Raw genomic sequence first — 16,446 nt, 5'->3', positions numbered from 1 at the left:
ACAGAACATTCTTAACTAAGTTCATGACAGTCTTGATGGCATAGATGCAAAGAGACTCATTTATTTGGTTCCATTTAATAAACTCATTCTATGGTCAGCCTGTTTTGGCAAAACTGAAGCAGCAGTAGTAGAATCATCCAATTCACTATCCCTGCTGTAACCCCATTTTTGACTTTCTGTCCTGTTTCACTGTGTTACACACATATATACACACACCATACAGATTATTGTAAATGCACTTTGTCTGCTCTCCCCACCATTGCGCTTTCCTTTGGGTCTGGTCATTCAATTAACTGTTGATGTCCTTCCTTGCACTGCTTCCATGTTGAGGTTTGTTTGGCCACTTTGACTGATATTTCTTATTCAAAAAAACTATAGCTATCCCTTTACAATTGATTGAAACTCTTAACTATTTTTCACCAAATCATAAAACCAAAGATTCTTAAAAAATTGTCTTACAGAATGCTGAGGCATTTTAAAGGAATTATAAATTTTCTATGCTGTGCTGCATCTAGGTCAAAAGTCATCACAATTCTAGCAAGAAAGCAATAATTTATGTAAATACTGAGTTAGGAAATGCAGTCAAATGATGGTGTTTTATCTTTCAAGGTGGGAATGATCAAGTTTTTGGAGAATAAAGGAGGATATTGAAGAATATTTTCTCCAGCTTACTCATAGCACCTATATTTGGCTCCAAATAAGTCACCTGTTTGGCAAGTCTATACTGTCATAAAAAGTCTCTCCCTTCACTGCCTGAATATGTTATCATATTTGACATGTTGAAAAAAAACGAAGTTGCTTTTATATTCCTATGAAGGTTGTGATTATTTATTCTGAGTTACTTCTGAGACTTTAGTTACCTACTTTTAAAATAGCATAGTAATCCTTCACACTTGTTTATTTATATTAATAAATTACTTACATTGACATTTTTAAAAACAAATGCATGTTTTTACAGGAGTTATCATGTATTTATCATTCAGTATTTGGCAAGGTTGACTGTTGAATATTTGAATGATTTTAACATAAGCTGCTATAAATGTTGAAAATAAATTTTTGACATTTTCTGAACAGCCTTCAGAATTGCTGGCTAAACTACCTAATATCTGGCACAAAGGGCTGGTGAACATACAGGCAATCGTCTGTCTGCTTTATGCCTCCAAATTACAGTATGGCTTGTGGAGCTCATACTCAAATTGCTTTCATAACTGCTTACTGACTTGAATAAGGTAGGTTATGGCCATGTCTACCATTAATTTGCATGCAAACATGTGGCAAGTCTAAATGTAGCTTCAAATCTCTGTCACGCTGTGTAGGCAGCCCGCATCAATGTTCAAAATACAGAGCACAACATACACCAATCCCATAAGTACCAAAATCACCCAGAAGATCTATTCAAGGAGGTAATCAATAGAAGAAAAGATGTCCCTATAAATAGAATGGTTGGAAATGGGGAAGACCTGTTTCTCCAATAACAGATATTCTTATCAACCTGTTCAGCGATGTGAATACACACCGCTGGAGCAGGTGGGGCTTGAACCCAGGTCCCCTGGTTCAGTGAGTGGTAGAGACACTATCACTACACCACACAAGCCATTCATCCAAAAGTAGGCTGTATTTCTCCTCTCCATGGCGCTGATAGGCTCACTAGTGGATTCATCAACTGCCACAGGAAGGAAACAGCGTGTGGTTGAAGGACAAGTGGGTAGCCAGGAAGTAAGAAGCGGCAGCAAAGGAGTCACTCGGGGAGACTGAGGGTCAGACGCAGGAGTGAAGATGGTCCTAGTGGAGATAGTGAAGGCGGCTGAAGTCCAGGACGTACCCACTGATTTACAGATGCTGCGAGAGGAAGCCATGACTGGGAGCAGCTTTTCTTCATCAATGCTAGGGAAGAGGCGGAGGGGAGAGCTGCCTTTTTGCCCTCCGGAATAGTTGGAGATTGGTTGAGGGTCGTGGGGGTGGGAGCCACAGGAGGCTGAGAGAGACAGGAGGCTGCAATGAGTCTGGGGGGAGATAAGTGCTACAAGGTGTCTGTGAGAGAAAACAGTGACTGCAAGGCTGTGCTGGGGATGGGAGGGCGGATACAGACCCTGCAAAAAAGACAGAAAATGAGAATGTAAAGAAGAGAGAACATTTTCAAACATGCCAACAAATGAACACAAATTAAAAATTGAAATTACTGAAGTAATGAATTAATTGCAAATTAATGTGTAAAACACAAAGATACACAAAATATTTTTCAAAATAATTAAGTTTTTGAGTAGATCAAAGATGTATTCCCCATCACTTGCCGCTGTAGGTGCTTTTAGTATGTTATTTACCAAACCTCGACTAGATTATGTGTGCAAATTTCTGTTACACTTATATGTTCTATTGTTCTTTAGAATTGCAACTTATTGGATACTGTGAAGAATATATCCTAAAATTCTGCAAAGGTTGAGTGATTTTCACTTCTGAGGAAAGCTGGGATTGTACTCATAGCAGAGATCCTTAAGAGGAGAAGCACTCATCATAAATAGGTTTGATAGAGTAAACTGAAGCTGTTTCCACTAGCAGACATGTCGCTTGGTTTCCTGACAAGGCTTTCTTGTGGCACAGTAATTGTGGTTTCTACCTCTGGACCAGGAGGCCTGAGTTCAAAGCCTGCCTGCCCCAGAGATGTGTAACAGCATCCCTGAGTAGGTGATTAAAACACATACATATATTTCACAGCACTTGGTTGGCTAGTGCTTTGAAATATCCTTGTGTCAGGAAAGGTGCTGTATAAATGCTAGTTTTAACTTGTTTAAAAAAAACAGATGACATGTCTTTACAGTACTTGCTGAAATAACCAGCAGTATGTTGACAGGGACATTTTTATGCAGCAGGATATTTTAATTTGGAGTCCCTTGCTGAACAAGACAGTAGAAATAGAATCAGTAGTAACTTTCCAAAAGGAATTGGAAGCATACAAGGCTGTGGGCCAAGTGCTGGAAAATAGGATTATAATAGTTGGGTGGTTGTCTGTGACCAGCGCAGACTCATTGGGTTGAAGAGCCTTTTTCTGTGTTGTAGACTTATATGTCTGTATGACTCTAAAAGATTGCAGAGCTAAGAGGAGTAGGATTATGGGATAGCTCTTTCAAGGATTGAGTCCAGATACAATGGACCAAACCAACTTCTGTACTCAGATTCTAAGATGGTGTGCGACCTGATAGGGTGGTTCATTTGAATGGTGAATTCTGTATTTACTGTCCTTGAAATAACAAAATACAATTTCAGGAAGCTGTCCTTTATGAATAGGATGTTATCAGGCACGGGTGGTGCACTATATTGCCATTCTGATTTTTTTAAAATCTGTTCTTGGTTAACAGCATGCTTGGGGTTTATGTTGAATCTCTGAATATTTTAAAACTATACAACCTCAGGTTTTTTTTTAAGAAAACAAAGATCCTCTTCACCTAAGTGTTGGAAGAGAATTCTTCCCCTTTGTGTAACCCAACTATGTAAAACTCCTGCTTTGCTGAAAATCAAGCAAACTACAATGACAGGTTCACAAAAAAAATCAATCTTTAACATCTGCAGTTATAATTGCTGGGTGAAATATAACATTTTATACTTGTTCAGTTAGGGAAATCTGTTGAGTGTGTGGCTGAATTTTATCTTGCTCTGCTGAGCTAACCTGGAAGTGCTTATTATTTCACTGGCTTCTTGAAATGGAAGAGCCTTCTGCTCAGTTTCAACATTGATGTTGCTCACTTCGCTTACAGATATCTATTTATAAGTTTTGCCCCTTTCCAAAAATCTCTCACTGTGTTAATGGCAGCTTAATCCCTTCACTTTGCTGCATTACTTTTGGAACATTTGTCACGATACCAAGTTCTCTCTGTGCTGAAGTTATGCTTAAAGTTCACTTGCTGTCATGTTTTGACTGTTCTTAAAATAACTGCAGATATACTTGTAGATCAAGTGTGCATTTGCTGCATTTTGGTTCACTATAAAATGCCTTTCTTTGAAAAGAAAAGTTGATCCTGTCACAAATCACTTTATCAGAATTTTAAGATTAATCATGTAAGATAAGTACTCTTTAGAAAATTCTTCTTTCAAACATACTGCTCAGAATCAGGCCATTTGGCACAAGTTTGTTTCTAAAATAAATCAAAATGTTGAGCCCCGGAGTTTGTTCATCTGTGTAAATGGAGATCCTAGTGATCACACAGTGCCCTTTTTTTTAAAAATAATTATTTTACTCCGACAAAATTAAGCAATGGTAGAGTACTTGTTATCACACTGAGCTAGTAATCTAGAGAACTTGGACTGATAATCCAACAGAATGTCAATTATAAAGTTGAATTAAAGAATAAAACCGATATCAGTAAAGTGTGACAGTGAAATTGTCCAATTATGTTTAAAATTCAAGTGGTTCACTAGCATCTTCTAGAGAATGAGTTTTGCTGTTTTTAGTTTGTCTGGTTTATATGTGACTCCTCAATGATCTCTGAAGAGGCCTTGCAAGTTGCTCAGTTGTATAACCAACTGCAGAGAAGGTAATTCACCATGGCCTTTTCCAGGCAGCTAGGTAAGGGCACAAAATGATTCCCTTGAAAGGGGTTCTCATTTTGTAAGAATGAGTAATCTTAATGGCTAACTAATGGAATTGGGATAAGGGAGACATTTCAGGATGGTAATCTAGTGGAATGCCTCAGGAATAAATGCTGGGCCACAATTATTTACAAGTTATATTAATGACTTGAATGAGGAAAGTGAATGCCAAGTTTGTGGATGATGCAAAAGTAGGGGGAAGACGAGTGGTAAGGATAACAAAGAAAGTATGCGGAGGGATATGGGCACGTTGAGCAAAGGGAAAAAGACTTGGCACATGGAATATAATGTGCGAAAATGTAAGATTTTGCACTTTGGAAGAAAGAATAAACAAGCTGAATATTATTTAAAAAGAGAGACTGCAGAAAGCTACCGAACAGATGGAATTGGGGGTCCTTGTCCATATCATAAAATCATAGATTCTCTACTGTGTGGAAACAGGCCATTCAGCCCAACAAGTAGGATAGTAGGAGTTTTGATCTTTAAGGGATTCTAGGCATAAAGGGAGTGGACAAGGACATGGAGCTGAGGTAAATAGCCAACCGTGTTTATATTTAATGGTGGAGCTTGAAACCTATATAGTCTATTCCTATTTCTTATGTTCTTAGAACATATAGGTTGAGATTTAATGATTAAGCAGTAATAAAACCTTAGCAATTTTGGATTCACGCCTCAAAGAATGTTACGGGAATAGAGAATGCACAAAGGAGCCTGCTTGATTGGCACCATACACACAAGCATCTTCTCCCTCCACCACTGATGCTCAGTAGCAGCAGTGTGTACTATCTACAAGATGCACTGCAGGAATTCAACAAAGATCCTCAGACACCATCTTCCAAAGCCACAACCAAAAACACAAATTGCTGGAAATGCTCAGTAGGTCTGGCATCATCTGCGGAGAGAAATCAGAGTTAACATTTCGAGTCAAGTGACCCTTCCTTAGAACGCATGACCACTTCCATCTGAAGGACCAGGGCAGCAGATACGTGGGAACACCACCATCTTCAAGTTCCCCTCCAAGCCACTCACCCATCCTGACTTGGAAATACAGTGCCATTCCTTCACTGTCTCTGGATCAAAATCCTGGAATTCCCTCCCTAGTGGTATTCTGGGTAAACCTACAGAAGGTGGACTGCACCGTACAAGAAGACCGCTCACCGCCACCTTCTTAAAGGCAACTTGGGACAGGCAATAAATGCTGGCCAGCCATAGCCCACAAATGAATAAAAGAAAAACAGCTTTACTGCCTGATGTAATGAAATAAAAAGAAAGACTTTACCCAAAGAAGACTGTTGGTTACAGCAGAAAAGATTAAATGGTGCAATAAAACCTGAAAGTGCTGGAGAAACTCATTGGGCTGCATTTTCTGGGAAGTGGCAATGTCCCACAGATTAATAGTTACTCATGAGATAGACTATTTATTTAATAATCCCTAACTTTTCCTGAGTAACTATTTTACTAAGTTACATCGGCATCGTCTGAAGTCTCTGATTTAAACAAAGGTTTTCGGATGGTTCCAGGTGCAGAGGAATTGCCAGAGGTAAATTTTTCCTGGGCAGTTCCTTCAGCATGTACTACGATGGGCATTCTGCAGGATCTCCATGTGCAACTCCCATCTACACTGGCATAAAGAATGTCTGGCCAACGGAAAATCTGCCCCATTATGTCTAGCAACATCTATGGAAATGGACACAATGACTTGCATTTCAATGTAACTGTACTTTGGAACTGAGACAGTGTTCCAAAGAAATTCTGTTTTTATTTCGGATTTCCAGTATTTGCAGTATCTTTCTTTTGTTGCAGCTTAAGCAGTGATTTATTTTTAAATTGAAAATTTTGAAGGAATGGAATAATTTTAATACCTGATTCTTTACTGTTGTTGGAGAAGACAACAATACATTGGTTCCTCATTAATGAACATCTTACTTAAGATGCAGTCCCATACAAAGGTTTAATTTTAAAGACCTGGTGTCCAAACATTTCCTGTACTTAACTGACAATTGCTTTCCATTGTCCTGCATTGTGTTCCAACTTGCGTACAAATCGACTTGTGAATGGAGTGGACTGCCTGTAAGGTCCTAGGACGAATGTATTCATTCAGAAGATTCGGAACAAAGGACTGAATAAATTTTGTTGGACAGAATTGAGACTTTGTAATATGCCAATGAAGCTGATACTAGAATCAGAAACCTGGTCAAAATTTGAGAATACGTTAGATTTCTGAAAGACAGCAGGATGAAAGCATTTCAAATTGGGGCAGACATGGATATTGGATCACAAGTGGATGATAAATACCAATGTATCAATTTGGACCACAGTCCACAATCATGTTGTAATTTGAGTAATTCTGTGAAATATATTTATCATTTAATTCATTCTATGAAATCATGAATTTGATCTAATTTTATTGTTACAATATCCCAACTATTTTGAACAGTGATACAGCAAATCTCTCCTGCACTTGATAGTGAGCAGAACTTTTCACTTTTCTATTTATACAATTTGTTGCTAAACTAAGGCAATTCATTCTGTCACGTGAATTCATTATTTAATTCAGTCATTTTGAGCATATCAGACAGGGCTAGAAACCAGGCTTATAATTAGTCCATGACCCAATAGCTTGTTAGCTGCAAAAGCAGAATTCTGTGGACACTGAAAATCTGAAATAATCAAAATTTATGGAAATACACATTTGGTTAGGCAGCGTTGTGAAGAGCAAATCGATGAGCGCTTCAGGTGGTGACTTTTCATCAGAAGCCTGATCACAGTTCTGAAGAATGGCCATTGACTTGAAAAGTTAACTCAGTATTTATGGAGTTAGAAATAATCATCTGCATATTTTCAACTTGTTAGATGCCTTAAATTACGATTATCGCAAATTAGTGTGAGTGAAAGTTGAGGCAACTCCTAACTATTCCCTAGCCGTGACCCAGCCATGCTGATACGTTGCCAAGTCTAAATTTACCTGGCAACACTCCTAATTGGAAATAACTCAGACTTTCAAATGTCCTTAGTTCCATCCATCTTTCTGTGAGCCAGTTTTGCCCAGAATTTTGACCAGTTATTTGTAGAATTCTGGTGCATGGTTTAGACTTTTGTGTCAGATCAGACACTCGGCTATTTGACTACAATTGGCATCGCAGCTCAGCTTAATCCTACTTTCTGAAGTTATACGTTCTGTGCGTGATTACTTTCCAGCAGAGCTCAATGGCACCAATCGATAACAAGTGCCCTGGTTGGATTTTCCTTTATTGCCGAAGAGCAACTGTTGCATTGCTGTCCTGACTGAGAACATCTAATTCATAATAGATAGTTGATTCAAACTTTAAACATTATGCTTTGTTTGGCTTAGTGCTAATATGATGTTGCCTTTCCTGTCAAACCCAATTGGAAAGGTAGAGTTCATACTATTTGATATTGGTAATGCAAGAAGGGTTTCTTATGAATTTTCTTTGTTAACTGAGCTTTGTTAAATTGGCTTTGGTGCTGACTGTTGCCTGGGGACATCACAGCTTTAGAGATAGTAGGAACTGCAGATGCTGGAGAATTTGAGATAACGAGGTGTAGAGCTGGATGAACACAGCAGGCCAAGCAGCATCAGAGGAGCAGAAAAGCTGACGTTTCGGGCCGAGACCCTTCTTCAGAAATGGGGGAGGGGAAGGGGGTTCTGAAATAAATAGGGAGAATGGGGGAGGTGGATAGAAGAGAGGATAGGTGGAGAGGAGACAGACAGGTCAAAGAGGCGGGGATGGAGCCAGTAAAGGTGAGTGTAGGTGGGGAGGTAGGGAAGAGATACGTCAGTCCAGAGAGGACGGACAGGTCAAGGGGGCAGGATGAGGTTAGTAGGTAGGAGATTGGGGTGGGGCTTGAGGTGGGAGGAGGGGATAGGTGAGAGGAAGGACAGGTTAGGGAGGCGGGGACAAGCTGGGCTGGTTTTGGAATGCTGTAGGGGGAGGGGAGATTTTGAAGCTTGTGAAGTCCACATTGATACTACTGGGCTGCAGAGTTCCCAAGCGGAATATGAGGTGCTGTTCCTGTAACCTTCGGGTGGCATTGTTGTGACACTGCAGGAGGCCCAGGATGGACATGTCGTCTGAGGAATGGGAGGGGGAATTGAAAAATGGTTCACAACTGGGAGGTGCAGTTGTTTAGTGCGAACCAAGCGTAGGTGTTCTGCGAAGCGGTCTCCAAGCCTCCGCTTGGTTTCCCCGATGTAGAGGAGGCCACACCGGGTACAGCGGATACAGTATTCCACATTAGCAGATGTGCAGGTGAACATCTGCTTGATGTGGAAAGTCTTCTTGGGGCCTGGGATGGGGGGGGGGGGGGGGGGGGGGGAGCAGGGGGAGGTGGATTCCCTCCGGGGGCAGGGAAAAGTGCCGGGTGTGGTGGGGCCTGAGCGGCGTTTCCCACAACTCATCCCTCACACCCCCTCCCCGCAATAACAACCAAAACAGAAACCCCCTCGTCCTCACGTACCACCCCACCAACCTCCGGATCCACCACATCATCCTCCGACACTTCCGCCATCTGCAATCCGACCCCACCACCAAAGACGTTTTTCCCTCCCCACCCTTAGCTGCTTTCCGGAGGGACCACTCTCTCTGGGACTCCCTTGTCCGCTCCACACTCCCCTCCAGCCCCACCACACCCGGCACTTTTCCCTGCAACCGCAGGAAGTGCTACACCTGCCCCTACACCTCCCCCCTCACCCCCATCCCAGGCCCCAAGAAGACTTTCCACATCAAGCAGATGTTCACCTGCACATCTGCTAATGTGGTATACTGTATCTGATGTTTCCGTTGTGGCCTCCTCTCCATCGGGGAAATCAAGTGGAGGCTTGGAGACCACTTTGCAGAACACCCACGCTTGGTTCGCACTAAACAACTGCACCTCCCAGTTGTGAACCATTTCAACTCCCCTTCCCATTTCCTCAGACGACATATTCATCCTGGGCCTCCTGCAGTGCCACAACGATGCCACCCGAAGGTTGCAGGAACAGCACCTCGTATTCCGCTTGGGAACCCTGCAGCCCAATAGTATCGATGTGGACTTCAAAATCTTCCCTCCCCCTACTGCATCCCAAAACCAGCCCAGCTTGTCCCCGGCTCCCTAACCTGTCCTTCCTCTCACCTATCCCCTCCTCCCACCTCAAGCCCCACCCCAATCTCCTACCTACTAACCTCATCCCTAACTATCTCCTCCCTAACTCCCCACCTACACTCACCTTTACTGGCTCCATCCCCGCCTCTTTGACCTGTCTGTCTCCTCTCCACCTATCTTCTCTTCTATCCACCTCCCCCATTCTCCCTATTTATTTCAGAACCCCCTTCCCCTCCCCCATTTCTGAAGAAGGGTCTCGGCCCGAAACGTCAGCTTTTCTGCTCCTCTGATGCTGCTTGGCCTGCTGTGTTCATCCAGCTCTACACCTTGACATCACAGCTTTGCCTGACATCATTTGTAATGCACATTTAGCCACTCCTAGTAAGTATGGCTGGATAACAGTTTGTGGAGAGAGGGGGTTAGAGTGTTGGTGGCGAGTGTGTGTGGTACTTGATTGATGTTTTCCCTGTTTTTATTCAAGCACCCATTCCGGACCCCTCCTGACCAAAGCTAAAAACCATTCCAATCAAAATGACTTTGTGTCACAGTAACTGACTACAGAATCTGAAAAGGAAGCATCTCTATTCACATGCCTTTTTTTTTTAAAAGAATCCCTCAAGTTTTTTTGAAGTCTTTTTTCAAATATGTTTTGCTTGTTTTTCTCCAAGGGACCTGTTCTTATTGGCAGCAGTCATGGAGGGGTGAATATTGAAGATGTGGCAGCAGAGACTCCAGATGCCATTATCAAGGAACCGGTGGACATTATGGAGGGAATTAAGAGAGAGCAGGCTGCCAAGGTACTGCTACTTATCTATTTACTGAGGGAATTAAGTAATAAGCATTTCAGTACTCACTAAACAAATACAGTTTGATTATGATTCCAGAGAATTTTTCACCTCAAAATATTAGGAGATCATAATTAATCGCACTCTTGACTTTCATTCTTATTTTGCTTATGGTCAGGTGTAATTGTTCTGAAATGAATTTAGCTGTCGATAATTGAATATTGATGCAGATGTGTTGATTTGCTTACTTCCGACACACCCTTGATTTGCTTCAATCTCCAAATAAAATCATTAGAGAAAGAGAAATTTGGAAATAAAGTGGACTGATGAGTCTCTGTGGGTGTGAGAGTAAACTGTCTACAATAATTTTAGAAATAATTTCAGAAAGGTTCAGTAGGAGATTAGAAAAGAAGTAAAATTAGCAAATGGGAAACAAAACTGCCAGTTCCCATACGCTGTAGTTTTAACCATAATGTACACTGCCCCAAGATTATCATTCTTTGAAATTTGTATTTGCTCTCAATGTTGTCGCTATTTTCTTTAGAAAAACAGTTTAATTTGTGTTTAAAATGCAATTATTTTTAAGCGATCAGTTTTTTTGTCCATTTTTCTTTTATGCAGCTTAGTGAGCCGATGGATAGAATGTTTGTTTTCTTTTCTGACGTTCTGTGTTCCCATAAGGAGAAAACAACAAACAAACCAAGAAAGCTCCAATCTTTCTACAGTACATTTGTGTGGCCTGAGCCTTAGTGTTGGAATTTTTCCTCTAACGTCTGGCATGGTATTTTAGATATTTGTTAGCCAAGCTCACAAGCTTTGGTCTACCTCAGCAATGTGGCTTACTCAATGCAAATTTCTATACTGCAAACTGATGCTGTCCAAACTCCTTTTCATAGTGCAAAAGTCTCTTCTATGAAAAAGTCTTTTCAAACTATAGATAGATTTGAACTTGCTCTTCAGAAGTAGAAGACTGCTGACTACTGAAATGCCCATGTTCTGTTGTCAATTTTAATTGATCGATGCTACCTTTGGGAGGTATTAGTTTGAAAAATGTTCAACCCATTCTTTTGCTCTCCTAAGTAAATTAGTGCAGTTGATCTGTATAATTCCTGGTTTATGACTGATCATAATAGCACTTGTGGGAGGACCTGCACCAGCTGCACTGCAGCAGTTCAAACAGGTGGTTTACCATTATTTTCTCAAGGGCAGTTAGGATGGGCAATAAGTCCTGGTCTCGCCAGAAGCACTCGTCCCAATAAAGAATTAAGTAAAAAATAGCTTCATCAGCATTTTCCATGAACAAAGCAAATTTAGAAACAAAAATGACTGCAAATAAAACTCATTGTAACAGCTATTGAATTGTTTTGATGTCATGTTTCAAAGGTGAAGTAAATTCATGTTTTATGGCAGTAGTGTGCAAAGTTTTTTTTTATTACATACAGATAGTATCAAAGGCTCTTGAGAAATAATGGATTGACTCAGGTAGCATTGGTGAAATGAAATTGGAAAACATGAGAAATTGAAGGGCATTTCAATGCAAAATCAAGTTCCACTCAAAAACAAATAATGTTTTGTTTTAAGCAGTTAATAAACACTTGTGCATTTCCAAAACACAACTGCACTGGTTCAACTTGTTAAATTCATATTTAGTAAACAAGACTAAAAAAGTGACCCTCTTTTAAGCTCTTTCAATATTTCTTTGCAGATGAATTGTTATGAATTGAATATGTTGACTTAAAGACATGTACATCAACATCCTATTGATGTTATTTACCTATCCAAGACCTATTTTTGAATCCAAATAATTGACAAAATGTACCAGAGTTAAGCCTTTTTGAAAAGTTTAACTTTGTAGTAATTCCTTTGGATGCTTATAATATGTAAGGGTATCAAGAAGAGTGGAACATTCAAATGGGCAGACAAATCTTGTTAACTTATTAAATAATTAATATCAGGCAAAAAGTGTTGCCAAGAGATAAGACACAAAGTTTATTTGTAACAGAAAGGTTCAACAATTTTTTTAAAATTATGTTTGATGCAACATTGACCATTAAAACAAAGATTTAATTTAATTGAGTGCTACAATATATCAATTTTGCAATTTGCCATCAAGTGTTGAATGATCAGCAAAGCAGTGCAGGGATAAGTTGAGGTAGCAGAGTTGGTTTTGAGGTGAATGGTGAAGATATCTTAGGCAAATCTCACTACCAATGAAAAGATGTGCTGGTGAGATTTGAGACTAAAAGCACTCTGCTGACTGAGATCGGGAAGAGACATTTAGAATTCTCCGGGTATGTGATCAAACTCATGATTGAGAACATCTGAAAACCCTTGAATATATGTATCAGATTGAGATTGATTAGCTCAGTTGGCTGGAAACGGAAGTGGCACCAACAGTGAAGGCTCAATTCCTGTACCAGATAAGGTCATCACAAGTGTGCTATTTTTCAACCTTGCCTCTCACTAGAGGTGTGGTGACACTCGGGCTAATCTCGCCGCGTCTTGTGTGACTGTCACGAGATCGCAGGCCTGTGGTCTTCTGGGTCTATGGCGACATTCGTCTAATTATAACAGACAGACTGAATGTGCTGTTAACTAAACTGCACTTTGTAGGCAATGTATACTTCAACACAACCAAAAACAGCCACCATCAGGTATATGTGGCACTATTCTTTGAGTAGACATTCAATTTTCTAATATCCATCCAAAATGATACTTAGTTCCCAAAGATTTTATTCCTGTTCTTTTCCTTTCTTAGCCTAACGAACACCAGAACTGTCTTTCACAGTGAGAGTATTAATGGAGATTCCCCTTCTAGTGCAAGCTGTGCAAATCTTCTTGTTTATTTTAACCTCTCATGAACCTGGGCTTTTGAATCTGAACAAAGCTTTCACCTTCATTATGGTGCAGTGAACTGTCAATACTTCTGATCTCCAGTTGAACTAATTTGTGTTATGAAATGCAATGATATTTTCGGAAATAGGTAACCAACCCCGTATAACAGCAGCCCGTGTAACCTTCGCATATCAAAAATCACCAGCATGACAATTTGAAGTACATGGGACCTTGTATCCAGGTAGAGATGCTAATTAACTACGCCTTATTTTGGACCTAATTGGACACTTCAAGACATAACTATTTACAGCTTGATGATCTTAACACTTTTCTGTGACTTAATGGACTCAAGCTATGCAATGTTTGCACGTAACTAAAATTGTCTCTCACTCTTGCACTGTTTTGCCTGTAAATCCATCTGAGCCCCATTTAATCTCTAGCGATTAAACCACCTAGGTTTGATATCAGGCTGTCTTCAGAAGATGTCACACAACCCCCTAACTTTACCTTAAATTATGGACGCAGTGTGTTCTCGCAAGGAGAAAAGCAATATATAAAAAGAGTTTTTCTGTTTCTTATCCTGAGCACTTTATCAAAATTTACTAAGATAGCAGAAACAGTGAAATAACTTCTGCTCCAAGATAAAAGAATTACAAAAGCTTAACATGGATCAGAGTTTAATAGAAAATTCCTCCTGTTCTTTAGCATTGTGTCATTATTATCAATTGAAAATGAAAATAATATTAATGTAATATTGAACATTCTAATGCAAAAGGAAGATATCTCAATTTCTGCTGTTGCTTCTGCAATCTGATGTTTTTGGTAGATCTCGCAAGCTCCTCTGGAATTTATTTGTAACCTCTCTTTAAAGTCAGATTTAACAGGGTCTATTGCACATACTTGATTGATGGTAAATTTACCAATAACACACTTGGATTTCTACAGTAGACAAAAGAATTATTTCAAGAAAAGAGGAAGATAAAGAAGATATAGATTTTCAGTATAAAGACTGAGGAAAGATATTAAAAAATTGACTTGAATGGAATGCATAGGATCCAACTGAGATATGATATTTATCAATCAAATGAAAAATCCATTACATTTGTTAGTGTTTTCCCACACATTAGTATTCTGTAGGAGCAATGGTGTTTCATTAAACCAGAATGATTATACACCTGTTTCTGATAGGTTAATGCTGTTTCAGTATTGCACAAACAGCTGGAAAACCACCTACAGACTTCAAATCAAATCTAAGTACGTGGAAGATAGCATTTAGTTCCATTGCAAAGTTGTCTTCCTTTATCAGAAGATTGCAAATTTATATTGTAGCCTGAGCCAATGCTCAAATTAAAGTTCTCTTATTTTGAACTACTTTGATTTTGGGACACTATACTTAATAAGAATGTCAGACGCACTTGAAACAATCTAAATTTACATGTGCATCATATATGCACATCTCTCTTTACATACAGATTTTACTTTTTCATATTGAGGTTTAAAGATAACTAAAAATGCGAAATGTGCAATATTTCGGTTATCACTGCTAAAATGCATTAATTCACTAAACCTCATAGTGAAAAAAATTTTAACCGTAATATCTTAATTTGTTTAATTTAGTTCTCTTATTATATGGTGTTTTTTGCTAAACAATGCTAGCTGCAAGCATTCTGTATCTTCAGCTTTCAGTACACACAAGTAGTCCAATTATGCTAATTACTATCAAGCAAAATGTTCCTTTTATCCAATTATTCATTTTCTTACAATGGCTTCAGTATGCATCCAAGGAAACTTAGTGCACAAAAAACTCAAGATCTTGTGCTAAATGTTTCAGAAACTGCATATCTGTGCCCTAGCAGTCTTCACTCTTTACTGGTTGCTACTGTCACTTCCCAAGATAGTGGGGGAAAGCTGAAATGTGTAGAGTTTAACCAAAGGCTCACATTTCAGGAACTTAGCAGCTCAATAAAACTGGAAGTTTGTAGAATAAAATTAAATTTTTAATAAATTTAGTCCAGAATAGCTTCATTCACATAAATGCATAACAATAAGGACATCTCTTGAGGAGACCTACAAGTGCCCATCAATAAAAATCCATGCGGATACGGCTTCTAATTAACCTTTTTAACTATGAACTTGCCTTGGGTGAGAAAATGAAACCCATTAACTCATTTAACCATGAGCTTGCCTTTGTGGGGGAAAAATGGCCATTAATATTTTCATGGAAGAGCCAGAGGCACTTGCCAAAGGTAATGGAAAACCTGTTTGAACAGAACAGCAAGGCCAATATTGTGCCAAGTAAACTTGTCTTCAAGCTCAATCTAACACCTGTTCAGCTAGCATAATAAATGCCACTGTGCACAATTTATTTTTTATAAACAAATATTCCAACTCTTGTAACTGGGCATCTACTAATTGGTATTTATCATTGGTATAAATCGCTCTCAGTCACTTGGTAATTGTAATGCTACATATTTTTGTATAGTTCTAATGAAAAAGAAGAAGTGACATATAGTTTCCAGCCAGAGGTGACATTTGGAACTTGACAATCAGATTCCAAACCTCCTCTGTATTTGAATCATAATCCTGTATGTTTCAAGGCTGTAGAGACATCTGTAGGGAAGTTTGACAATGAGTCCTTATGCAACACACTATTATATAGGAAGTGTTTACAACACTACTTTTAGTATTTGATACTGAATTGGTCTTTGCTTGACCAATTTATTATCATTTATTTAATTGTGGGATACGAAGACCAGCATTTATTTTCTGTAGCTCATTGTTCTTAAGATAGTGCTGGTGAGCCACTGTCTTGATCGCAACTGAGTGGCTTGCTGTCAATTTCAGAGGGCAGTTAAGAGTCATTCACATTTGTGTGGTCTGGAATCACATGGGCCAAATTGATATAGTCCATTTGTTAAAGGATATTAATGAACCAGCTGGGTTTAAGTAACAGTCTGAAAGTTTCCTGGTCACCATCACTTGGTGAGTTATGAACTTATTTCTCTGGGTCATTAGCACAAGCCTCTAAATTTTTTGTCCACTGCCCATAACATGTACGCTATAATACCCATGCTGTATCCTGAGAAAGTAAAAGCTGTTGGAAATATGTAGCAAAACAATCAATATCTCTGAATTGAAAAAC

General features: G+C 39.3%; 1 protein-coding gene across 1 annotated transcript in view; it reads left to right on the top strand.

Moving 5' to 3' along the window:
* LOC109932200 (succinate--CoA ligase [ADP-forming] subunit beta, mitochondrial) overlaps positions 1-16,446 on the top strand; it is a 77,027-nt gene that overhangs the window by 30,897 nt on the left and 29,684 nt on the right. Inside the window, exon 5 of the mRNA XM_048605076.1 lies at positions 10,353-10,481. Within this exon, the coding sequence (XP_048461033.1) occupies positions 10,353-10,481 (129 nt within the window). The remainder of the gene's footprint in view (positions 1-10,352; positions 10,482-16,446) is intronic.

This window comes from Rhincodon typus, chromosome 14 (genome assembly GCF_021869965.1).
Source record: "Rhincodon typus isolate 14 chromosome 14, sRhiTyp1.1, whole genome shotgun sequence".
Taxonomy (NCBI): Eukaryota; Metazoa; Chordata; class Chondrichthyes; order Orectolobiformes; family Rhincodontidae; genus Rhincodon; species Rhincodon typus.
Note: the sequence above shows the minus strand (reverse complement) of the source record. Positions and strands in the feature narration are given on the sequence as shown.